The sequence below is a fragment of the Varroa jacobsoni genome, unplaced genomic scaffold (assembly GCF_002532875.2).
Source record: "Varroa jacobsoni isolate VJ856 unplaced genomic scaffold, vjacob_1.0 contig03033, whole genome shotgun sequence".
NCBI classification, from domain to species: domain Eukaryota; kingdom Metazoa; phylum Arthropoda; class Arachnida; order Mesostigmata; family Varroidae; genus Varroa; species Varroa jacobsoni.
Window position 1 is genome coordinate 15,847 of NW_019214931.1, and position 22,685 is coordinate 38,531.

Below are 22,685 nucleotides of genomic sequence, written 5' to 3' on the forward strand. Positions count from 1 at the left end.
ATTCAAGAAATTCTATTCTAAACAATCAATTGTAAATCTCGCGATTTTGATCTACTATAAAATTTCCCATTATAAGGCCCAACTACACGGAGCTCGTTCTTTTTCGGACCCACACTAACTGAGATTATGATTATTGTTTTAACAATTAGGTATAATTAGGAGTGAACGATGCACTTCTTTAGCAAAAATGGTACTGCAACTCATACAGACGTAGGATTTTTGAGAAAACTTGGAATTAAGTGCATTTTTTTTAAAACGACAAGCATGTTGTCAACATACACTTAGCATTCTAAATACCTCCATTAATTTAAAATAACAAAAACTATCTATATTAAGTGCACAATGAAATTAATGACTGTCATAAACAATCCAGTGTTCTGAACTCCGTTAGTAGCTACCTCTTTTAAGATCAACAATTCGGTAAATATTTGTTTGGGACCTACAGAGGCAAATGCGCTAGGAAATCAACGCTTTCTGTGTTTCCCTCCGTGAAAGGCAGTAACTGCCCGGAAGGCAGTCACTGCTTCAAGATAAACAGTCCAGCGTTTAACTGGGCCGTCGAAATATCGCTTAGTTCATTCTCTATTTGTGCAGTGATTTGACCCTAAACCAACCAATAATACAACGATACCAAGATACCCATTCTGTACCAGCCCTTAGCTATTTTTTCGTGTAGTCATCCGTCGTGAAGAACCATCGTCTCCAGTGAGACCACTGTATATCTGTTTACAGGCTTGAGCTACATAACCCCATTTCCGACGACAGTAACGGCCAAAGCAACAACGATCACGATTTGTCAGAATTAAACAATATTACTATTGTCCTCACTGTAAATAGGATCGCCACCGTAGTAACTGGTCCCCAGCGCGGTTCGAGACGATAACATCGCTTCTCCCGCATTGACCCTACCTTTGTATGATACCGCAACATTAGTACTGCTGTTAGTACTACTGCCATGGAGTGGATCTGTTGCAAAGACGACAAGTAATCCCCGGTTTATGCAGTTACCCCCACTTGTGGCTTACTGTGATTTGCCTGATGATACGCCGAACTCTACGAACTCTTGTTGCGCTGTCACCATGCACGACGAAGACTCAACATGAGATGGAGTTGTGCTACCGGTGATGATAGTGCGCTGTTTAGTCATACATCTAATGCAGAAGTTGTCTTCTCGGTCGACGATCGACCAGAGAAAAGAAGAAAAAAAGACTTCAGCCCTCCCATTTATTCCTTGTTTAGATGGTGTTTGCCCCAGATGCTGCTGCTGCTGCCACTGTCTGGCAGGTCTTAAGCACCTTAAGCAACGGCTAGTCGTTGCCCTTTCCCGCCGCGAGGGGGAGTCCTGGTCGCTGTCGCGGGCAGCTGCGATCACCGTTGCTTCGCAGTAATTTGCAGCGGAATACGAGCAGTTGGCGCACGATCGACGCCGAGTGCCACAAGCTACCGAAAACCACTGCCCCCGCTGAATTGCAGCTGTAACAACAATCGCAGCAGTAGACTTCGTCGTCAGATCGTAATAGTGGTTCGTTGTCATCGTTTACGCATCGTGACGTACCTGTGCAGTTCTGTCGTCGTTCTTCGCTAATCTTGTTTTGATAAGCAAGACGGCGGAGGTTATGATGGTGCTAATCATTGCGGTAACTGGATGTTTTGTCAATTAATAGATATTATTATGGAAACCTAGCATTTGCTCAAGCTGTTGTCGTATCGTTTGTGTGCTCGTGATTTCTCCTGTCATCGTCGTTGAGTTCGTGCCTATCTTTTAGTTCATCCCGAGTACTCCAATACTGTATGTGTTGTTTTTATAGCTCTGCTAACGAGTCGAAACGAGCAAATCCGCAACGAGAGCTAAGCAGTAGTGATGCAAAAATGTAATTTGGGTGATTTTTTTACCCGGACGCACAATAGTACGTTGTAATCAATCTTCCTTCTTTTGTGCTTTAACGGATATTGTGTCACCCGTCAAAGGAATCCATTATAAAGATTTGTTCTGTTTTGGCGTGCTTTCAATATCAGGATTATTTGGGACTGCAGTTAAAGTAATTTTTGAAAGGTTTGTATACGAGGTTTAATCCCCAACGTGTACAACGATCTTTAGGTGCAGTCGCTTCTTCATCTAAGGATACTATGCAACAATACCGTGGATAAATTTTCGTCTAGAATTCACTCTGGATTAGACAGCCCATTTCGATCAGTGTGCGCGCGTCATATCATATCTTGCTGTGAATGTTGTTTTTTGTGCCTCTATGATCGAGTTTGTGAGAACGTGATCCTGCTTACGTCTTTTCTACCCCGCTTTTCCCTGCGTGCCGACGTGTAGCTCTGCCATTGTGTTACCAATGTATAGATACAACAGATGATGTATTCATCTAGTGATTGGAGTAAGACTGTGTTCGTCATTGAGCCCCACCGTTCAACATGAAATGCAGCAGATGGCGGAGTGCAGGCGGATCAGCCGCAGTACAATCTACGACGTGCCGCTTATTGCTTCTAGTCATATCTGCAGCGTGTTCTAGTCTGATTGTCAGTTTCAACGTGTTACTACTGTTGTCCGTAGCTGAATCGGCTGAAGGCGTTATCTCAACCCCCCGCTTTATACCGAACGTCTATCATCCAAGCAACCTTAGCTTTGTCGAAATATCGCATCCCGAACTCGAGTCATCTACGGATCGCGACTACCAGCCTGATCGACGCCAAGATGTCAAACAAAACGACGATCATATCCTTACAGGTCGATCCTTTGTGCGGAAACAGTATGGCGCCTGCTCATCAGGCCCGAGCCTTGCGGAGGATGGCGAGTGCATGCTGGTGCTGTACTGTGTCGTGGCGGGGGGCCAAGCCGGTGGACGTTGTGGCAGTTCGATTTTTTATACGTGCTGCTATAAACCGGTAACAACACGGAGTTCCCCGAGCTTTGACCTGAGTTCCGTGCTGGGCTCAGCGAATGCACTGCCAATGTCTGGAGGTTTTGGAACACCGGGTGTCGGCGTTGAGACGGAGCGCGTGATTGAAAGTGGCTTTGACGACGATGCCGTCTGTGGCCAAACTAGCAGCCACAAAAAGCTACAGCGTCGAATCATTGGAGGGGATGACGCTCACTTCGGTGAGTTCCCGTGGCAGGCCCACATCAAGATCGGTCGACAGCAGTGTGGCGGAGCACTAGTCAGCCATCACTACGTGATCACTGCCGCTCACTGCGTTCACCTCAATCCGCTTCGGCGAATCAGCGTCGTACTCGGCGCCTACGACATTCAAGCGTCGAGGTACTCGCGCAGTTCGTCAGCGCGGACATTCCGAGTCGCTCAGAAGAAGATACATCCGAACTTTGCTTTCTCAGCATCGCAGCCAGATCGATTCGACGTCGCACTGCTAAAGCTCGATCGTTATATTCATTATCAGGAGAACATCTTGCCGGTTTGCCTGCCTCCGCGCGGATGGACTTTCGAGGGATGGCGAGCTACAGTTACGGGCTGGGGCAAAACCGACGCCTCGCTCAACAACCGCTATGGTACCCGGGTCCTCCAGAAGGTCCAGGTGCCAATTATAACGCGGTTAGAATGCGAACGGTGGCATCAACTACGGGGCATCCATATCAAGATATACCCAGAGATGATGTGCGCCGGCTACAAGGAGGGCAAACGCGATGCGTGCGTCGGTGACTCTGGTGGTCCTATGACACTATTTCTAAACGGTCGCTGGACGATCGTCGGTATCACATCAGCAGGTTTTGGATGCGCGCAATCTCATCAACCCGGCATCTATCACCAGGTTTCAGTATCAGTCGACTGGGTGCTGGCCAACCTTTAAAGAATTTTTAAGCGAATTATGATTATAAAGGTTATGAAATGAATGACGAGCGACAAATGAAGATGAAACAAAATGTCACGAAATATTGTTACGCGGGACACCATTTCTTTTTCTCTAGCCACAAGGAGCCAAGGAGCATCATCAGCATCGAGCTCCTATCTTATCTCAGCACATCCAGCCTCATTCGAAGTGCTTCAATTATAGCTCTTCTTATTTGTCTGTTATTGTCGTTACCCGAAATGTACTCTACAAGTGTCAGGATGCTATCTAATTTGGTCATTTAGCGCAGCTGCTAACATTCATTGCATAAACGTGAAATGTTACAGGAATAGAAAAGACACGCGTATCATACATACACACACATATATAGCAGACCCACCTAATTACACTGGAACAATGTGACGCAATCGTATTTATATATGGAATATAATGACATGATGTAAGGACGTTTCACGACGCATATGATTTGTGCGTGGAAAAAACGAGAAATTGCCACCCCAGGGTTTAGGATAAACGATCGTCACCGTGCTTAGCACTTTAAAGCGTTTTATTTTTGATGAACTAAGCCATCATCATTATTGTTTGGCGTCGTTAAGGGCTCGAATCTCTGTTTGGCACGGCACGTTCCTCGGCGTGCTGCTCAAAAATACTCGCAAAGGGGAGTGTAGGCGCTGATAGCGGGTACAGGACCGGCTATTATTTTTGGCAAGATTTACCAGATCAGCAGCTATAAAGGCTGAGATGTGAGGCATGGCCGACCCTATTATTACTACTGATAATAATAATAATAACTTTGATGCTTATTCGATTGGCAGTTGCTTTTTAGGGCAGCCTTTATTTCAAATCACCGTAGGGACAATAAAAACCCACATGTTTTTTTTGTCTGTCAAGAGCACTTGGTGAGAAGCATGAGAATCAACATAATAGTACGATCCTGTAATATCACTTCACTTAATATCTATCGACAATATTTATAAACTGTTTTCATTTGTTACCATTCCCGAACTACACGTAAATAAGCAACGTTAACTAACCCTAATAATATCGACCTGGCTAAGCATTGTCGCAAACTATCTTGGCTGGGCTGACTGACGTGCAGGCCATACCTATGTTTTCGATAAATAGAAGACGATTAGCTTCAATGAAATGTTGTCAGTCGCATACCCCTCCGCCCATTACCCAGAACCTTAAATTCTCGGCCTACTCATCCGAAGGCGGCGAGGAACACGGCGAACGCAACAATACCGCGGCTGTACGCTGTAACGGAACGTGTTTTGGTTTGCTTACGATGTCTTTTACATCAAATCATAGGCAGGTATATCAGCGTAACGCTATCCCGATGTGTGACTCTCACTGAAATGTCATCCAGATCCGTGGCTTTTTTTTGGGCCTGTGGTTAATAGCAGAAGAAAGTGGGGCATGCTAGCAGGAAATTGAAACGGTCAAGCTACATAGAATAGAGAGCATTTGCGCGCATCGCGTGGCTTTGTGCTGGCTCCATTCAGCCTTTTGATCGTATGGCACCTCCTTCTGCGCGAGTCGCTTCAAGGACTTGGCCCTTTTTCAGTGAGCGTCTGCTGGCATTTACAACAAATTAAACTACTATTGGTGCTATTGCTGGGGTAACCGTTATCTACTGTTGACTCGACTGTCCGCTGGCACCACCCCTCAAAGTGATGTTTTCAGTAGGTCATCGCTACGTTCTTTTTCGTGAGCTTGCGAGTAAGCAAGCAGCAACCAAATGACGACTAAGTCCAAAGATCGCTGTCCATGATTAACAAGACCAGCGCGAACTAGGGTCATCGGTAAGCAGTCACAGCAGACAAACCAGTATCTGCATCAATTACACGACTACAAAACTGCCAGTTTCTCTATCTCTGTGCGTCGCATCATTTCTTAGTGTGTACGCGTTTGTCTATCAGCCCGACCCTCCACTAGCTGGCTGCTGTCTAGCTTAACCACACGAAAGTAGACTGCGCCAATGTAGCGCGTCGAAGTCGCTACGAAGTCCGCTAGGGGAACGGCGAAACGCAGCAAATGTAGCGATGTTCTATTGCTACAATCTTTGACGCTGCTGGTGCCGGGGCTAATAGTTTAAGCAATGTGACGGTTGCCACCGCTGCTTCCAGCCGCAAGTCTGCTTATATCGAAGTGGCAATGCAAAGAGGGGCAAAGACTGGCTGAAGTTACAAACAACAGCAACAAAAAAGAGCCACGAGATGGGATATGCCTTTGTGATAGCCTTTGTTTGTCTTATCGCAATCACATAGCAGCGATGATAATGACAACAGTACCGAATTGCGATTATACTTTTGCGTAAACTTCAGCCTCACCAGTTTCGGTGACAGCTACGATTAAGTGGACTACTGCTTCATCCAAACAAAGCACGATGACCGGCAACTAGTAACAACAGATGCGTTTGCACCAGCAGCATCATAGCCTCCCTGATCACTTTGGGAGGGGCAGTAGATATGCTGACAGCCTGTTCTAACACACGATTACTGCACGATGGGGGGAGGAGGTCAAACGATCGTTAGCTCAGCTATCAGCGGTAGCAATAACAACAGAGAAACGCACGACGACATTGTGGCAGTTTTTATTGTTGTCCTTGCTCACGGCCTGTGTTGCGCGATAGGACGACATCGTTGTTTCCACAGCTACTCGTAGCTAAAATTACTGTAGGTGAGATTAATCCGGAAACTGTGACTCTAAAAGGATTTCGTTAGTGTTGAAACTGCTACGACCTTTGACTCTGGGCACGCCATTTTTCCGTTTGTTTTTGCTATTGCTGGCGGTGAACGCTCGGATCAGTTTTTGAGCCTTTGGTAATGGTATTTATTAGTTTGTATTAGGTCAATTGCCCCGAAAACTTGAGAGAGAGACTGATAGACCCTGAGGTAACACGAGAGCGACCACCTTTCTTTAAATTCGATATATTTAGTAGTGATGATAAACCAGATTCGTTATAGTATCCTGCATATTATTATCAGTTTGTCTGAGTTGTAGATCGACTTGACTGGGTTTTTACCACATTTTATATACACGTTACTCCCGCGACAAACTGAGAAATCATCTCAAATGTTACCAAAAAAATGAAGCTTATGTTTGAAAACAAAGTCCTCAACAAATAGATCTATTTTTAATCTGGCAATACACATACAATCACAGATGTTTGTATGTTATTATTGAGATGGATTCATATCTAGTTTTAACTTTCGGTACGCTGCCGATCTTGTTTAACCATTCTTCTACAACACTGGTGATTAACTAACACAAAATTACGGGTTTCATATCGTCCGACACGCGTACCGATCTTCCATTAGCTAAGATTCGATTCCTTCTGTTATTGTTCCCCATCTTTTTCTAATTCGAAACGTTGAAAATGTTGAAAACGAAGCGACAAGTCTCACGTGAATTGTTTGCAGGTCGATCAGCCCCAAGTAGACGATATCTCATCTGCCGTACGGTTGACGCCGACAACCAATACGTCGCTACCGCCTTCGTTTTCGATCAATTCAGCATTTGCTTGCCAACGTGATGTGTCAATACGTGAATAGCAGCAATGGTAGATAGGTGCGCGAATGATGCATGTGCCAAAGCTGGTGGATGATGATTCATTAGTAGACACAGCATTGCCATAAGCATCGATGATGATGGCGGCGGCGGCGGCGGCGGCGGCGGCGGCGGCGACAATATTAGCAGACAACACAACAAAAGCAATAGCAACAACTGTGACAAACATCGTTGGCGGTAGCATCGGTCGAATATTCAGCGGCTAAGATCTTCGTACATCATGGCGGTATTGTCAACTTTTATTAAACTCTAATACAATTAGCGGTAGCATCGCTATCACCGAGATCATCCCTTAATAACTGAAAGATGAGCGGACGTCCAAACCGTTGAAATATTGGTGAAGGCCCTGATGACTGTTAGCGGTCGTTGGTGCTTCGACAAACGAAGTGTTTTGATGGCGGCTTGACAAATCGCCCGACACTATTGGCCCATAACATATATCGACGGAACATGATAGGACGATCGATATGGTCCGAAGATACGGGCGTAGATCGACTGAATATGGCGACGACGACGACGACGACGACGACGATATATGTACATATAGGTTATGCAGTCTAAAAGCGTCCAGTCAATCGTGAATTCGTGCTCTTATGAAGTTAGAAACATGATTACTGTATTGTGGCCATATTCTTAACTTTATACCATACAACTTTATAACCATATATTGTACGTTAGTTTAATAGAACTACTTTAGTGTTTTTTGAAATCGGGAATTTTCCTCACGTAAAGCAGTGAACGATTGTTACGTGCAACGCTAGTTCGCTCTTTATCCTACACGATTGTATAAATCTAAACGATTATTGAGGGGAGCGTGCACAGCTAAGTAGTACTAATATGAATTAACGAAATGGCTGATTTCCCAAGCGTATCGATATTTAGCACACTGTATCATCAATGAGAGCACGTACATCGGATCTCCCGGGTCTGTGACACAGGTAATAGCTCCTAGGCTGTATTGTTCGTTAGTTTGTTAGCTTTATTTGTAGGATGGAGCTTGTACCTAAAATTTTGCAGCTTTGCGTACGAACCCATCTATTCGTTAGTAGTATCGGATCATAGCGACACACTTGGCCGGAAACGACATTTTATCACTTACAATAGCCGACAAGAACGAGAAAAATAGATCGGAGCATTTACGTTTTTGAATAGTAATTGAAATATGTACGAATGCAGTGTTTCACTTGTGTTATAGCTAGAGACGTTTTTGTTGGGTGTTAGCCGGCGATTTCGTGGTGATACTCGAAACGCCACATTAAGTTGAAACATGTTAAACGCGTCAGAGACATGCTGTCTCTCGCTTGTTCAACATAGAGCCCAAACGGCTTTCGACCCATTAACATTAGTGTGCTTTAATAGCGGAAAGATCGAAATAAAAATGAAGCATTAGGATGATTTCGATTGCCACGTTTTTATACCAGAAACAAAGAATGTTTAAAACTGATATATCTATATTTATCCTTGTTATTGAATAATGTCTACGATTGATCAGAAGAAACGTACGAATGGCTGTCGTTCAATTTCTCGAAGTAGACAAGGGTGGAATCGACCCTAATACTATAGAAATAGTATATGTAACGTTGCATAGACCGAGCGCCTCTCATAATTCACACTGAAGTATACTATAGGATACACAGCAACCAGAACGAGATCAGCCATATAAATAACTGTATCAAGGTTTACATCCGGTTTTGCCATTGAGCAGATCCGCTGAACAAAATAAGCAAATTTATGGTAGCCAATAACCAATTCTATTCGACTTCTCAACGAGCTAATACCTACCTCATAGACGACAGTGACCCGCAAAAGGCATTAAGTTTCGGTGGTTAATATATATTATCTCAAAAACGGCATCGATTCAACAAATAGCAAAAAAATAACAAATAATCCACTGCGTTTGTCAGCTAGCATCTCACTCACGCTTCGTTATATTGACGGTCTTTACATGGCCAATTAGTTGTTCCTGTTGGTATTTTCAGATTATGTCCTTGACTTAGTCTGAGTGGTCGGACCGCTTTGGGACTTTCGCATCAACGGCTGCACTGCTGCACGTTGTATTGCGTATGCACGGTTATCCTGACCGCAGTTCCGCAATAACACGCCAGCGGCATTGCGACGAAGCGTCACTCAGTAGGCGTAGATAACACAATCGTTCTCGTGGCCGTTTGGCGCCGATCGGTTCAAAGTACGACGATAGATGGGCGTTCCGTTATACACTAGTATCTCCTGTATAGCCGGCGCGCTTCAATAAATTTACGATATTTACACATCGAATTGGAGCAAAATGTGTGGACTATAAAGATAGAGGTTCTAAGTGTCGCTTGGTATATTCGTCACCATCAATAGGGTTAGGAATAACACCTTACGTTTGTCGATGACAGCTTGAACAAAGCTTGATACACAGAAAACACAGTATTGGAATTGGTATCGTTTAGCATAATATTGTTAAAAAAGTGATCACCAGACTCACGATTTAGAAATTCAATCATGCATTGGTTGCCACGCAATGTAAACTTGCCCATGGCTGTTTGTTCTGTGAACTTGAACATTTCCTATCTGGGTTTATTTACTAACTCAAAGGCCATTAAAAAAGGGGCGAACGATTTTTGTCGATTTCCCCTTCATCTGTAAATGATCTTGTTCTGTGTAGCACCAGTGGCAAAAGGGAGCAATAATGTAACTAGCTACAAAGCTACTTCTCTTAGCAGTAATTTTTGTCGTTGAAAATCCGTTTCTTTGCTATAGCTTGTTCTCTCATCTGGTAGTCCCTGCGGTTTTAAGGCCGCGGTTCCCGTTTACTACAGACTTGTGTTACCTTCGACTTCGTCCGACCGGCCTCTTTCCACAAGTCATAGCGCTGTGCACGCAGAGACCTTCCATTTGCTCGAAATATTTATTTGGGTATCGGATAAGCTACAATTTTCAACGCTGCGTTGAGTATCACAAAAATCATGATAATAATGAAGAACGCAGTCCAAATAAAAATATAAAATACTGACTATTCGACAAAATGGATTAGCAATGGTAACATATGGTAAATGCAATAATAGTGCTTTCACCACGTAGACGAGCGGTGGTTTTGCCTTTCGCGTTGAGCCATTACAAGCCATGAGGGCAACGATATTTGCAGGTCTGTTGTTACTCCTCTGACAACATCTTAATGAAAACTGGAGCCTTTCGTCGTCAACCTTTAGTCGTTGTTGATGATCATTACCAGACTGTACTAAGTGACCTATTGATAAGAGATACTTACTCTTTTTAACCGAATTAATATTATTACACATACATATATATGATAGACGTTTTGTGGCACTACTGATCCTTTTACCCAACCTCTCGGTGGCTGCAGTCCTTTCCGTTCAAATATTTTAAGCGAATCTATGCCAAGCTGGTGAGCCCTTGTTTACTCTTGGCGTCAACGGCTAACGGGCGGGGGTGCCTGATTTTATTGGACGAATACATTAATTAGTGTGTAATTAAATTTCAAAATGGCGGTCTGATTAATGTTTATATAATGCTACTTCAATAGCTCTACACTAAATTTACTTTCTTTATTTATCTGTTGTTATTGAGCTTTTTTTATCCGATTCTTGTGTGTCCATCGTGCGCCATTTGGCTGCCACGAATGTCTATAACAACAAGAAATCGAACAATAATTTTTTTTTCATCTGGCACATCGTGTTGTTAGTGCACCGAGAATTTCGATTGCTAAATAGAACTATTCTAATATATAGCAGTGGCAGCGACTAGGGGAATAGAAGGAAATTGCAGATAGAATGAATTAGAACAGTTCAGCAAAAATGACTTCGGTAGAAATAATAAAAATTGACTGAATTTCGTAGCGATCCCTTCTTAGGTTGGACGAGTTCGGTGCTAGAAATACAGACGGTCCAGTTTTCTCGTAAGGTCAAGTATTGTTTCTGAACTAATTATGAACGCCTGCTGACGCCGGCTCAAACGAGAGCTGTTAAGTTTAAATGCGAAATATTGTTTGTGACACCGTTACACAACGATTACATACGATTACTAGCCAGATTAAAATTCCGAGAAATTTAGATTACTACGACATCCTTTTTTGTGTTTGCCCCATTTTTAGCGTAGTTATTATCGTCGTATTGTTGTTGTCGTGTTTGCTAGGGCTTCAAGGAACACGTTGATCGTTGTGACACGTCGAGCAGTCGAGCATGACTACGCCCATTATGAGCGCTAGTCCACCGTAAAACGTATTTTTTTTCGAGCACTAAAGAATAGCGTCGTGCGTATGGTGGATTCTGGCAATTCAGGCTCGGAAAATAGATCAATCTCTCTACTTACTTCGATGAAGGAGTGTTCATGCTACTTGCTCTGGCGGGAAGTTCAGGCCATTTGAATCAGCCTGATACGACTTCAGTCTGATTTATACTGTATATATATAAAATGCACATGAGGTTTTGTTAGCCCTCGTTAGACCTTTTTAGATAGTACGCGTATATATATATATATATAACGAGGATGGTGAGCACGATTGTGACGATAATGGTCATCATCGTCACGCTAAACACAGAAACGCCATAAAGGTAGTCATTCGAGTGCACGAATTCTGATGAGTACAATTCATCTGATCCTTACTATAATACTGTAACAGAAATCGATGAGGCGGGCTACTTCAATCGGAGTGCGTGTGTTAAGCGTAAGATTTCGGTCTAGTTAAACCAAGGACTAGTGCACTCGGCCCTCGTAGATACCAATATCATCTTCTTTTTTCTTCACTGTTACTTTGAAAAGGACAGTATTGCATAGTTTGTGCCAGTTGTTTTTGGGTACGCTATTGCAATGTTCAGCTATCGCGGAACGAAAGCAATTTTATTTGCTTGTTTTTGACCTTGTATTTGTTGTTCAGATATCCTTTCTGCCGTCGTCCGAGTCCAAAGTTTTACGAAGGCAGGGAAGGAAGTCTTAAGCAGTTCTGATAGCGATCTGCTTTCGGATTTCGGCGCGTCGTTGTCATTTTCAGATGCCCATAATCATGATTGCAAGAGTATGAAAGAAAATGCGAACCTGAAGTACAAAAAGCGTCATGAGCAATATCAGAGATTGAAGTTATTAATCCAGCACAGTGCAACATAAAGTAATACAGTTGCAGACGATCCATAGTGTAACATAATAAGAACATATCATACCGTCAAACAGTATAACAAGCTTCACTATATATGGTACGATACGGTAACATTTGTGGAGTGATGACAGCTTAACAAATCAATAGATTACCAGGTCACCAACGCTAAATGACGGACGCTTCGAAACCTTAAGGCATTTTATGTATTAATATGGTTGTCACAACAGTTTGTAGCAAATTTTTGTTTGTAGTAAAATAATTAACTATAAAAACGGCTTATGAAAATACTATCAGGAGATGAAAGTGACCTCTCAAGTATGAAATTAATCAGATAGAGAAGAAAACGTATTGGGAAAAAGGAAGATCCCATTATTGTGGTTTCCCAAATGACACACATATCATCTGTATTATACGTTATATATATATATATATATATATATATATATAATCCGGTCGACAATTAATAAAATTTGTCTATTGGTCGCAGATGTATTTATAGAGATATAATGATCATCACCAATTGATATGACAATGAATGCACTTGTGCTATTGTTGATTATTAAAGTTGTTATTGTTGTTACGACTGATCGATGATGATATTTTCTGAGCAATAAAAAGTTAGTTAATTAACGACAAGAAAGGAGAGAGTGACTGCTCCTTCGCCATAGTGCGCTCTTAATATTGTTTTTATGTTTAGCGTGGAGTACGAAAAACTAGCAAAAGGACAAATATGACCTGAAACGGGACGGGTAGCAATGAACGAAGTTGATACGCTGCAGTATGCAATACGTAATAGTTAATGCATTAGGGCAAATAGTGGTCAACTTAATGAATAAAAGAGAAAGTTAATAATTATATTATAGATGAAAGTAATAAAAACGTAATGACACAGAAACAGTCTATAACAATATTAATAGTAATAATCATACTAATAACAGAATGAAATAACGACTGGTTAAACTATCCATTACGTCAGTGGCTGAGGAGCCACTTAAGCGGCTGTTAATGTCAAAAGGTGAAGGAAATACTCCAATTCTGGTCAGAGCAATTATATATGTGTATAATTTAACGCCAAATTTAGTTTATTTAGAAAGTATATCCACAGGCGACTTGTTCTTATGTAAATGTCTAGCACAGCTCAAAACCAATCAAACTTGTTTAATTGTAAAGGTGTTTTCGTAATTCGATTATGACGTCACGGAAAACGAAGAGGTTTCCGTGTTCGCGGGTTTAGCGGGTCGGAGGGGCTTAGGCCCATTGACGAGTCCATGGGCGATCGATATTAAGCAGGTTCCGCAAGGTATAGCATGTAACCTGAATTCACCATCGAAGTAAAACGTACAAGTGATATGTAGATATGGTAAAATAGATATGTGAAACCGTATGAAGTGATCATAATGAATGTTAGACGAGAGGCAAGAATACACAATGTTCAATAAATAAAGAAATATGTCGATGAATGAAGCAGAAAAAATGTAGAAAACAAGTGACTCTTGATTTATATAGTGATCTGTGATTTGATTTTGATCGACCACACTGCCCAGTGAGGCAACAAATAGAGAAGGCAGGATTGTTGTCTTTTATTATGCGTCTGTAATAATAAATGAGAATGTTTAGACTAAATACCTATCCATAGGGCAAGTACCTTTTACTCAAATGACCCCTATTATTGAGTAGTGACTACCTAGTTTTCAAAACTAATTATTAATTAACAAAGCCACAAATTTTATTAGGCGCCGATTTATTCCGCCAATGGTAGAATTCACAGGTTTTTTTTTTATTACTTTTTAGCACATTTTTAACGAAAATCTTCTAGTTAATCATACGATCTTCAGTGCAGACAAATAATTTGCTTACTGCATGAATTCAGCTAAGATAAATTTCCCTCAATAATGGGGTAAATAAAATCAATTGAAAACAATTCTATGATAAATTGATTATGTCCGTTTTCAACTAGAAATCACTGCACCGTCTCGGGCTAAATATAGAACCTCTACCGATGCACGTTTATTAGTTCTAATTGAATGAAGTAGAATAAAAGTCTCAAGGACTCTAACCAAACGGGACAGAAGGCAAGTTCGTTAGCATCTGCACCAACATTTGAGATCGATCCTTTCGCGTGAATTTGCCACATACAAGCCGTCGTGTACGACGGATCAGAAAACCATTGTCGCCATTCGCCAGTAAAGCACAACAGTGGTTCAGTTATGAGAAAAGTTATTAGACATATTTAAAAGGCAGTTTTTGCTTTCGCTTTGTTAAAGTTACGAATATGATCTGTTTGACCATTCATTCATCTCTTCTGGTAACTAGTACTAGAGTACATAGTTTCCTGAAAAAGTAATGCAGATCAGCTAAGTAAATACCTGTGTTGATTTAATCTTAATCCAATAAACATAAGGACGAGGAAAATAGCTGGAGTTCGAGATTGAGCGTGGGCAGGACCTCTCGAGGCAACACTTAGCATACCACTCGAAGTACTTACATAGGGCAGATAAAGATCTACCTACCCTGGAGCATGCTTGCAGTACTCTTTAAGTTTAAACTTCTTAAGTACGGGATGGTACTATATGACTTACTAACTGTAAGTTTTCTTTCATCACTTTGCTTGTCTAAACAAAAAGGAGCGTAACCATTAGTCGAACAGAAAGATCACGACGATCGTATGAATATTTGTATTTTATCGAATAGCATTCATTTGGAGTCTTTTAGTTAAGGAGGTAAGTTGACAGACCCTATGCTTGCAGCAAACGTCTGGTCGAAAACCATCTTTGTCAAAATGCTTACGGCAATGCGATTTTAGATTCGCCAGTTCGCACAAGTATGTCAAATAAAAAGGCCAAGTTTATGCATATTATAGAAAATCAAGGTTTTTCCACCAGACACCAGCAGACTTAATGAAAGTCCATTACTACTCTTTGCCAATATGTATTATCACTTTCAGTTTCCGTAAACTTGATATTTCACCTTGCATTATATAGCATTGGAATTAGATCTAATTATCAGGTTCTAACCCCCTTAGATAGTGCCATGGGTGGTCCTAATATTTGCCCCATGCCCTGTCCTTTCGATGGAAACCCCACTCGCCTGAACTTACGATGAGTCGGCTTATTGCGCGCCTCCTGCTCTTACTTTAGGCACCATTTCGATTCACTAAAGCGTGACGTTACTGTCCTTGATTACAGTGCACACGACAAGCAGATGTCGTTTGCGATAAACATAAAGATCTGCAGCAGCAGCGGCGACATCGGTGTCCGATATAAGCAATGTTATCTAGAAAACCATTCGCGTTGCATCATTATTTAGCGGTCGAACTCAGCCGTAGTAATGGCCGAACAAGAATGAAGAAAATTGAGAGGCGTCTCAACTGTCGACTAGCTATCCCAGATAGAGTAGCCTTGCGGTTTTCAAGATGAACGAAATACTGAAGGCCTGGACAAAAGCTGAATAACGAAAAAGACCCCATGTTGCTTGCTAAAGTCCCATATTTTTCTCTGCTATTACCTCCGCCGCTAGCACTGCTTTTATAATACTAATAATCACTATCATCATCATCGTCGTCGTCTCATTCGGCCGCACAGCTGTGTGCGCCGTTGCGGCCGCTTCCATATCGCCGTATCGGGGACAGATGCAGTTCCGTCTGTTTTTCTAGGCAACGGCGGCTGCAGTAGCCCCCGTACCGCAGGACTCTATTGCGCATGGCAGTAAATTTTCCTCAAGTGATTCTTTTACGTCGTATGGATTTTTCTAATGGCAGAAACAACACTAACAAGTAACAATAGGTACAATGAGAGCAATACTACCACCAATAACAACAAAATAGAAACTGCATAAACATCATGGACCGGCATGGAAACGTGAAGACGTCGACGGGAACTAACCGCAGCAGCCGGTGTCACGTCGACCGTTTCCTAACAATGAGAATATGCAGAAGTTAGCCAGCGAATAGCCAAACGCGCGTTTCAAATTTTCTACTGCTTGTGCCACCACAGAGACTGTTACCAGCCGCATATTCTAAAGGAAGCCCAGCTTAACCAGGCGCCGTGGCATGTTGAAACTTTCGCATAGCATGTACAGTTTGGCTAATAATAATCGCGGGCAAACCTTAGGACTAACTCAATTTTGTTTTTGATAGACATTATATACTAATGAAACAAGTGGTCTACGAAACACTTAAATCATACCCACGCACGAGAGCGCAATTGCCCGCTAGACGGCTCAGGGAAAAATTATTGCAGCTTACGAATCTGGGGGCATTCCGATCGGATGAAGAAAAGACGGTACAGCGACGGATAGGACGACTCGGGCAAATCCTGGGGCATCTCCTGCGTACGATACACTGCATGAACCGAATGTAAACGAATCGGCCTTTAAAACATAGCAAGCGTTCTTCCGGTACCTTATCATTTGGAAATAAAACACGTAATAGATTGTTTATATTTTGATTTTCAGAAGGATGTGTCAGCGATTTCTATAGTGTTACTACAGATACGCACACAAATGCACAAACTGCGATTTCAATCAGAGATTGCACGGGGCCCGGTTTTGTCACAGGGACGGAAGATGCCATATGGTTGTAGGTTCTGCGCTTGTTTTTTTTATCATTACCTATCACGCGCTATATATATTTTGCTGTCAGTTTTAGACAAAAGCGAAATTTTATGAGGCTATAAAGGTGTACATACGTTTTTATACTTATAACGATGGCCCATTCGTTTAAGTACTGCTAACAGTTCTAGCCGCTATCTAAACAAGATAAGTATAATTTATTTGGGTGATTATTACACTTACAACAATAAGGTAAAGACGCTTTAAGTTAAAATACATATCGTCTTTGGCATTACCATGGAGCGTGTTTGGTGCTATTACCCTATGAGGAATGGTATATATCGAACGCCTACGTAGTTACAGTGTTACTTGAAAATCAACAATGGATTGGCACGTTCACATTTTGATTTAGGATGGGTCTCGTTTTCTATGGAATAACACTATATAGTAGCGTTCCAGCCGTTACATAAAGACAACTTTCTCAAGATGACTGCTCATCGTCGGGACAAAGTTTCTAGTGTTGGCGGCCTCCTGCCCGATTAGGTTTACCACGTATCGTTCTGTAGTTGCGATAGATCTAACGCGCAAAACTTCGAAATACCTACCTATAGTCGTGCGTTTGAAACACACCAAAGTGTACTCCGACACCATTTGCCATACAATTTTTCCAGCATATTTTCTGTTGAACTTTATTTTGCCAATTTAACTGGTCCTCTTTCTCGTAATGTTGGTCCATTGGTGTAGTTTACTGCAAAGATCTAAAGCTCCCACACCTAAGGCAGTGCAATTTGTCGACACCGAATGAAGGCTCGATATCTAAATCATCGCTGTTACAAGGAGTCCTATGGAATTACTCATCGAATTGACTACGTACCGGAAACCTGCTGAAGCCTTTGATGGTGAAAACGTTTGGCCATTGTATCGTACGAAGTCAAACCAATACAATCAGCTGTTCTGCGGACCTTAATAACGTTGTCAGGTGAAACCTGTGGGACGTTGTCACTTCTCCGAATTTTGCTTCAATGAATGAATAAAGTAAAAGTGTTACGACATTGCGTTTCAACTTGTCCAGTTTTTTTTTTATCTAAGCCGACCGTGTAAAAACACCACCTCTAAGTGACAATTCGACTATATGTAGAACGTGCTTAATGATACATTCGTGTAGAGTAAATAAAAAAAAAGACATGGTTATTGCGTGATTAACTTTTACGGTAAATTAACTTGACATATTCCTGCAACACTGAATTCGTTCTATTTTTTCTTTTCTACATTTTGTGAAGTTGTATATTGCAGTGTATTCAGATTTGTCGATGGGTTTTCGACGCGCCCTATCGCCTTATCGAAAAAGAAAGTTAATAGATAGAAACACAGGAAAAACAGCTTCTGGAATTTAGAAATTGACTTCTAAAATAGCGATACAAAAAAATATGATGAAACGTAAAAAAATTCTAAACGTCCATACTTTGTGGACGATGAATCAGACATTCAAATAGTGGTATTTTTATCATTTTAGCACATGGAATGTACACCAGATGCTATACATAACGCTCTCCGGACAAAAAAAAACACTTTAACCATAGAAAGGTCGCCTTCCGTTTGTTTGCGACTGAAGACTGGTTATTACCCCGCAGAGCAAACAGGATTACGTAACCGAATATTTGACTAGGGCAACTTTTTCTACATAATAATTATTTTTTTAAATAATTTTTTACGTTCTACGCTTTGATGTTGACGTCTTTATCAGTAAACTTCCGATATTAACTAATAAGGTTGCTATTTACAATTTTTCGACGTGATCTTACAACGATTAGGTGAGCGATCTTACCCGTGACTGGATCTCACCTGGAGATCGCTGAAGCAAAAAATCGTTAATTAAATCAAGCTTTAGCGAGTATAATTTGAATTTGCCGCTTCTAGCTGCTAACAGCTGGTCTACACTAGAAATGTTTTGATCTTATTTCTATTTGCCAACCGAAATATTTCAGAGAATAGCAAATAAAAAGATAACAAGAATAGTTTTTTTTTTTTTTTTTTTTTTTTTTTTTTTTTTTTCTACTAATAAACTGTATGACGTGTTTACATTTGCGATAATGAGGTGACCTTCTTCTGGATTATGAATATAACCTGTCACAGAAATTTCGTTAGAATATACGAATCCAAGGAAAAATGATATCATCGTGAGCGCACTAAATGCCATGCGTAGCCTGGCTTACTGAGAATGTTGTTGCTATTAATCAATGCGACAAACTTCTAGCGATTATTGCAGGATACAATCAATTATCGTTGTAAATGTTTATGTTAGTGAAAATAAATCGTCTACAAACATATCAATAATAATAACAACAGAAATCGTTACGATGTGCACAAACATGCTGCACCTATAATAGTATTCCTATTACTTGTTATCGGGGCCGTCTCGATGCCTTATCGGTAAACGCGAGTAATGCATGTTTTTTGCCTGTGGTCAGTATCAAAGTCACAATCTGCTATATCTATGGGTTTGCTTCGCATGCTTCTGTGTATGACTACCACCGGCATTAGCCATTCGTACGAAAACACTCATAGTAGTGCTCTAGTTCCTACGGGATAACATTGTATGGATGCCAACGTCGTACATGTACATCGTTCCCCTTTTCGTCATACGAAGTGCACATGCGTTTCGAAGTCTAGTTCTAAGCATACAGGCAGTCTCGTAGCGAGCGTAGTGTTTTCTGTTAGATATCAATTTGGCGCACCTTTCCCCTGGTTAGCGTAGTGAATAGACACAGGAACGTCTCAGATCCATTTGCTAACGATGCCGAAAGCGCCGCCAGTGTTTCGAGAGCCCCAATCGTGGGTCTTTCGAGGGATTGATTTTTTTTTTTGCCAATAACAGCTGCTGCTATGTATTTTTGCCCCGTTTATACAGAGTGCTTATGTAATCAGAGAAGTAATAACTTTTCATAACAATAACCCTAAACAGCGGAAGATAGATAGCGTCCAAACACCGGCTGGTACCGCGTCGATCTTGTGCTTCATACAAGGAAAACAAACGGATTAGCTGTAGAATAGTAATTAATTTGATTAAAGCCCACAGCTGCAATTATGTTGCGGAATCGAACATCGAAAAAACATTGGTACAATGTTTTCATAGCATATATTTGGTAGCACAAGAAGTACACATTTTTTTTCTTAAGCCAATGACATTCTTTTTTCAAATAGCGGAACAGAAGGAAATCTAACAAATGAAAACAAACGCGAAGTGCTAACTCAAGCCGACGAGGCTCTATAAGCTTCCTATAAGCGACCTTCCATACGTCTTCGAAGACGCAAATATTTTTGAATCATTCGAAAGTAACTATTCAGACGCGTTTCTAAGAAGATCAAACACGATGCTCACCTTGGGTCCGCTCTACGGGATGAACACTAAGTCTGTGTTTAAGGCTCGCACGGCCAATAACACGGCCTAACGTATTTCGATTTTTCCTTCCGGGAAATCTTTGATATTGAACACGGCGGTAGTAATTGGCAGCTTTGGTTGGTTCGTACTTTCAACAAGTACATTATTTTGGATAGTTTTTACCCAATCGCTTAGACACGTCCGAGTACGAGTATGACACGCCGCCACCAGGGAAATCGTTCAACGACCCAGACCTATTTGTGCAAAAACGTTCTCACCTGGAAAAAGTTGCCAACCTGTAGTGTGATGAGGCCCACTTTCACGGACAAGCTATAGAAAATTCTAGTGCATACCAAATGATGAAACGCTTTCAAATCTAGATGCAAAATATTTACTGAAAAGTATACTTAATCTAAAAAAATATATTGAACTCATAGAAATCACCTTATTAGTTGTTGATAACGTCGTTTCAAATAAAGTTAATCTAACTATTTTAACGATGTCAACATTAATTGAACAATATGGGCTGAACATTTCAGCCATACATAGATTATATAATATTTTTGAGTTTTCTCATATGGCTACCACTGCCCGAAATGAAGGATCAGTTATTCTACTCTTTGAATTACGCTTAACAACTACTAAAATCCCCCTTTTCTAAATAGAAAATACTATAAATTTACTGAGATCTTGCGTTGCTTTTTTGAGCTTATCTTGTTAAGCCAAGCATAATATATATTTGGTCGTAAAAGCGGCAGGTAGCATGAATATGAAGCCATGACTATAGGCGTGCGTTCCTTCAATGTTTTTTTGTCAAGTTTGATAACCAAATTAATTCCAGCATATAAAATCTTCAGTCGTCGGTTACGTACCAGCGCATCTAAAAATCTGCAGGCTTCGCCATACAGAAAGAAAGCTGCAAAGATATAAATTAAATTTTTGTCTACCATAGTCATACCTAGCATAAACAAATATAGCGGACGTAACCGACTTCATTAATGCGCCGATTTCTATTTGTTTTACGTTTTGATTTCCTAGTGACATTTAGGCCTGATCTCCTATGTTGTGTCATGGGCCGGTTTGCTTGCAATCCTTCTTGATAATCTTTACAATGATTGCTCTAGCAGGCAGTCTAGAGTGAAATCTGTATCAATTCCTTTAAAAAAGTGCGGGCTTCGAAGTTACCTTGCAACATCTGAAATAATAAAATTTACTTTTGTTGTTCACAAAAATTGTGTAGTATTTTTGTATCGTCGGATGGCACTCGGCGTTGTGACATCGTTTAAAAAAAAAAAGATCAGCGCTAGAACAAGTAGAAATTCATCATATTGAGCGTATATCTGAAACAGCTTAAATGTTCTTTGTAGCCTCCGACGTTTTTCCCGCTGTTCATATTCAAATCAGATTTAAAATTTTTCGTGCATTAGGCGTTGCTTCAGAATAAAAATGCCCAACCTCCGACCAAAATATGACCACGGCCAAATTGATTTATTTAAGCCACCACGTATTTCTAAGTTTGGACGAAATATATTATAGCTGCACTGAATCTATTACTACTATCCGACATTATGACCATATAAAAAAAAGTGAAATGGCACCGGCATTTCTATGTAGATATCCGTTTTCACTGTGTATTGTTGCCAATCTCCGAACACGTGTAGCTATTACAAAATTATATCAATAATAACCACTGAAGCAGTACAAATAGACGGAATAATACGTTCCATTTTGTTACGCATAAAACGTGTGCAAAAATAGAGCATTACCCTATTCACACGGGTTTCATGTCGTTGGCCATTCTAAATAATACCATTACTATTGAATAGCTATATATATATATGCACTAGTTAGCAATGTACACAATATAAACAAGAGCAAAGTAGCCCTTCGACGCTTTTGCCCGCTGCTGTCATATCATTTGAGTTTCTGGTGATTCGTTTCCTCCTTTAAAGCTGGATCCTGCTGATGCTGCTGCTGCTTCTGCAATTGCCGTCGCTACAACTATTTTTTTCTGTTTGCCGCTATGATCTTCTACAGGCGCTCAGGGGTTTGGTCGTCTATTTGTTTCGTTTGCCCTACGAAGGCTGCCCCTCGCTGGTTATCATTGAAAAGCTATTGACGGATAGCTTCGCATGGCGACTGGCTGGGGTAGACGGTGCTGCGACTAAACTACGGTGTGGCTGACGAGGTCGTATTCTGGCGGTGCATTTGGCTCGGCAACGGTAATTATGGTGACTTGTGGAAGGCGTTGGGTGACATGTAGACAGCAGTCTGTGATAGCTA

General features: G+C 41.2%; 1 protein-coding gene and 2 long non-coding RNA genes across 13 annotated transcripts; 2 read left to right on the plus strand and 1 right to left on the minus strand.

The window, feature by feature from the left end:
- The first annotated feature begins 2,418 nt into the window (after nucleotides 1-2,418).
- On the plus strand, nucleotides 2,419-3,991 carry LOC111272704 (serine protease 33). Its single transcript, XM_086973370.1, has one exon. It carries the CDS (start codon nucleotides 2,419-2,421, stop codon nucleotides 3,805-3,807), a length of 1,389 nt encoding a protein of 462 aa, XP_086829496.1. The 3' UTR covers nucleotides 3,808-3,991.
- A 103-nt stretch (nucleotides 3,992-4,094) lies between these two features.
- On the plus strand, nucleotides 4,095-8,778 carry LOC111272702 (uncharacterized). The gene is made up of 2 exons (XR_002687669.2): nucleotides 4,095-6,489; nucleotides 7,233-8,778. It is a non-coding gene; the product is annotated as an uncharacterized LOC111272702 (long non-coding RNA).
- Nucleotides 8,779-13,173: 4,395 nt separating this feature from the next.
- LOC111272703 (uncharacterized) lies at nucleotides 13,174-18,206 on the minus strand. 11 transcript variants are annotated; one of them, XR_015315810.1, is made up of 4 exons: nucleotides 17,898-18,206; nucleotides 16,719-16,814; nucleotides 15,573-15,748; nucleotides 13,174-13,789 (listed from the first exon to the last, which is right to left on the minus strand). It is a non-coding gene; the product is annotated as an uncharacterized LOC111272703 (long non-coding RNA). The 11 variants fall into 11 exon arrangements; XR_015315811.1 differs by having other exon boundaries at nucleotides 15,573-16,386; XR_015315813.1 differs by having other exon boundaries at nucleotides 15,573-16,386; nucleotides 16,719-16,874.
- Between the last annotated feature and the right edge of the window lie 4,479 nt (nucleotides 18,207-22,685).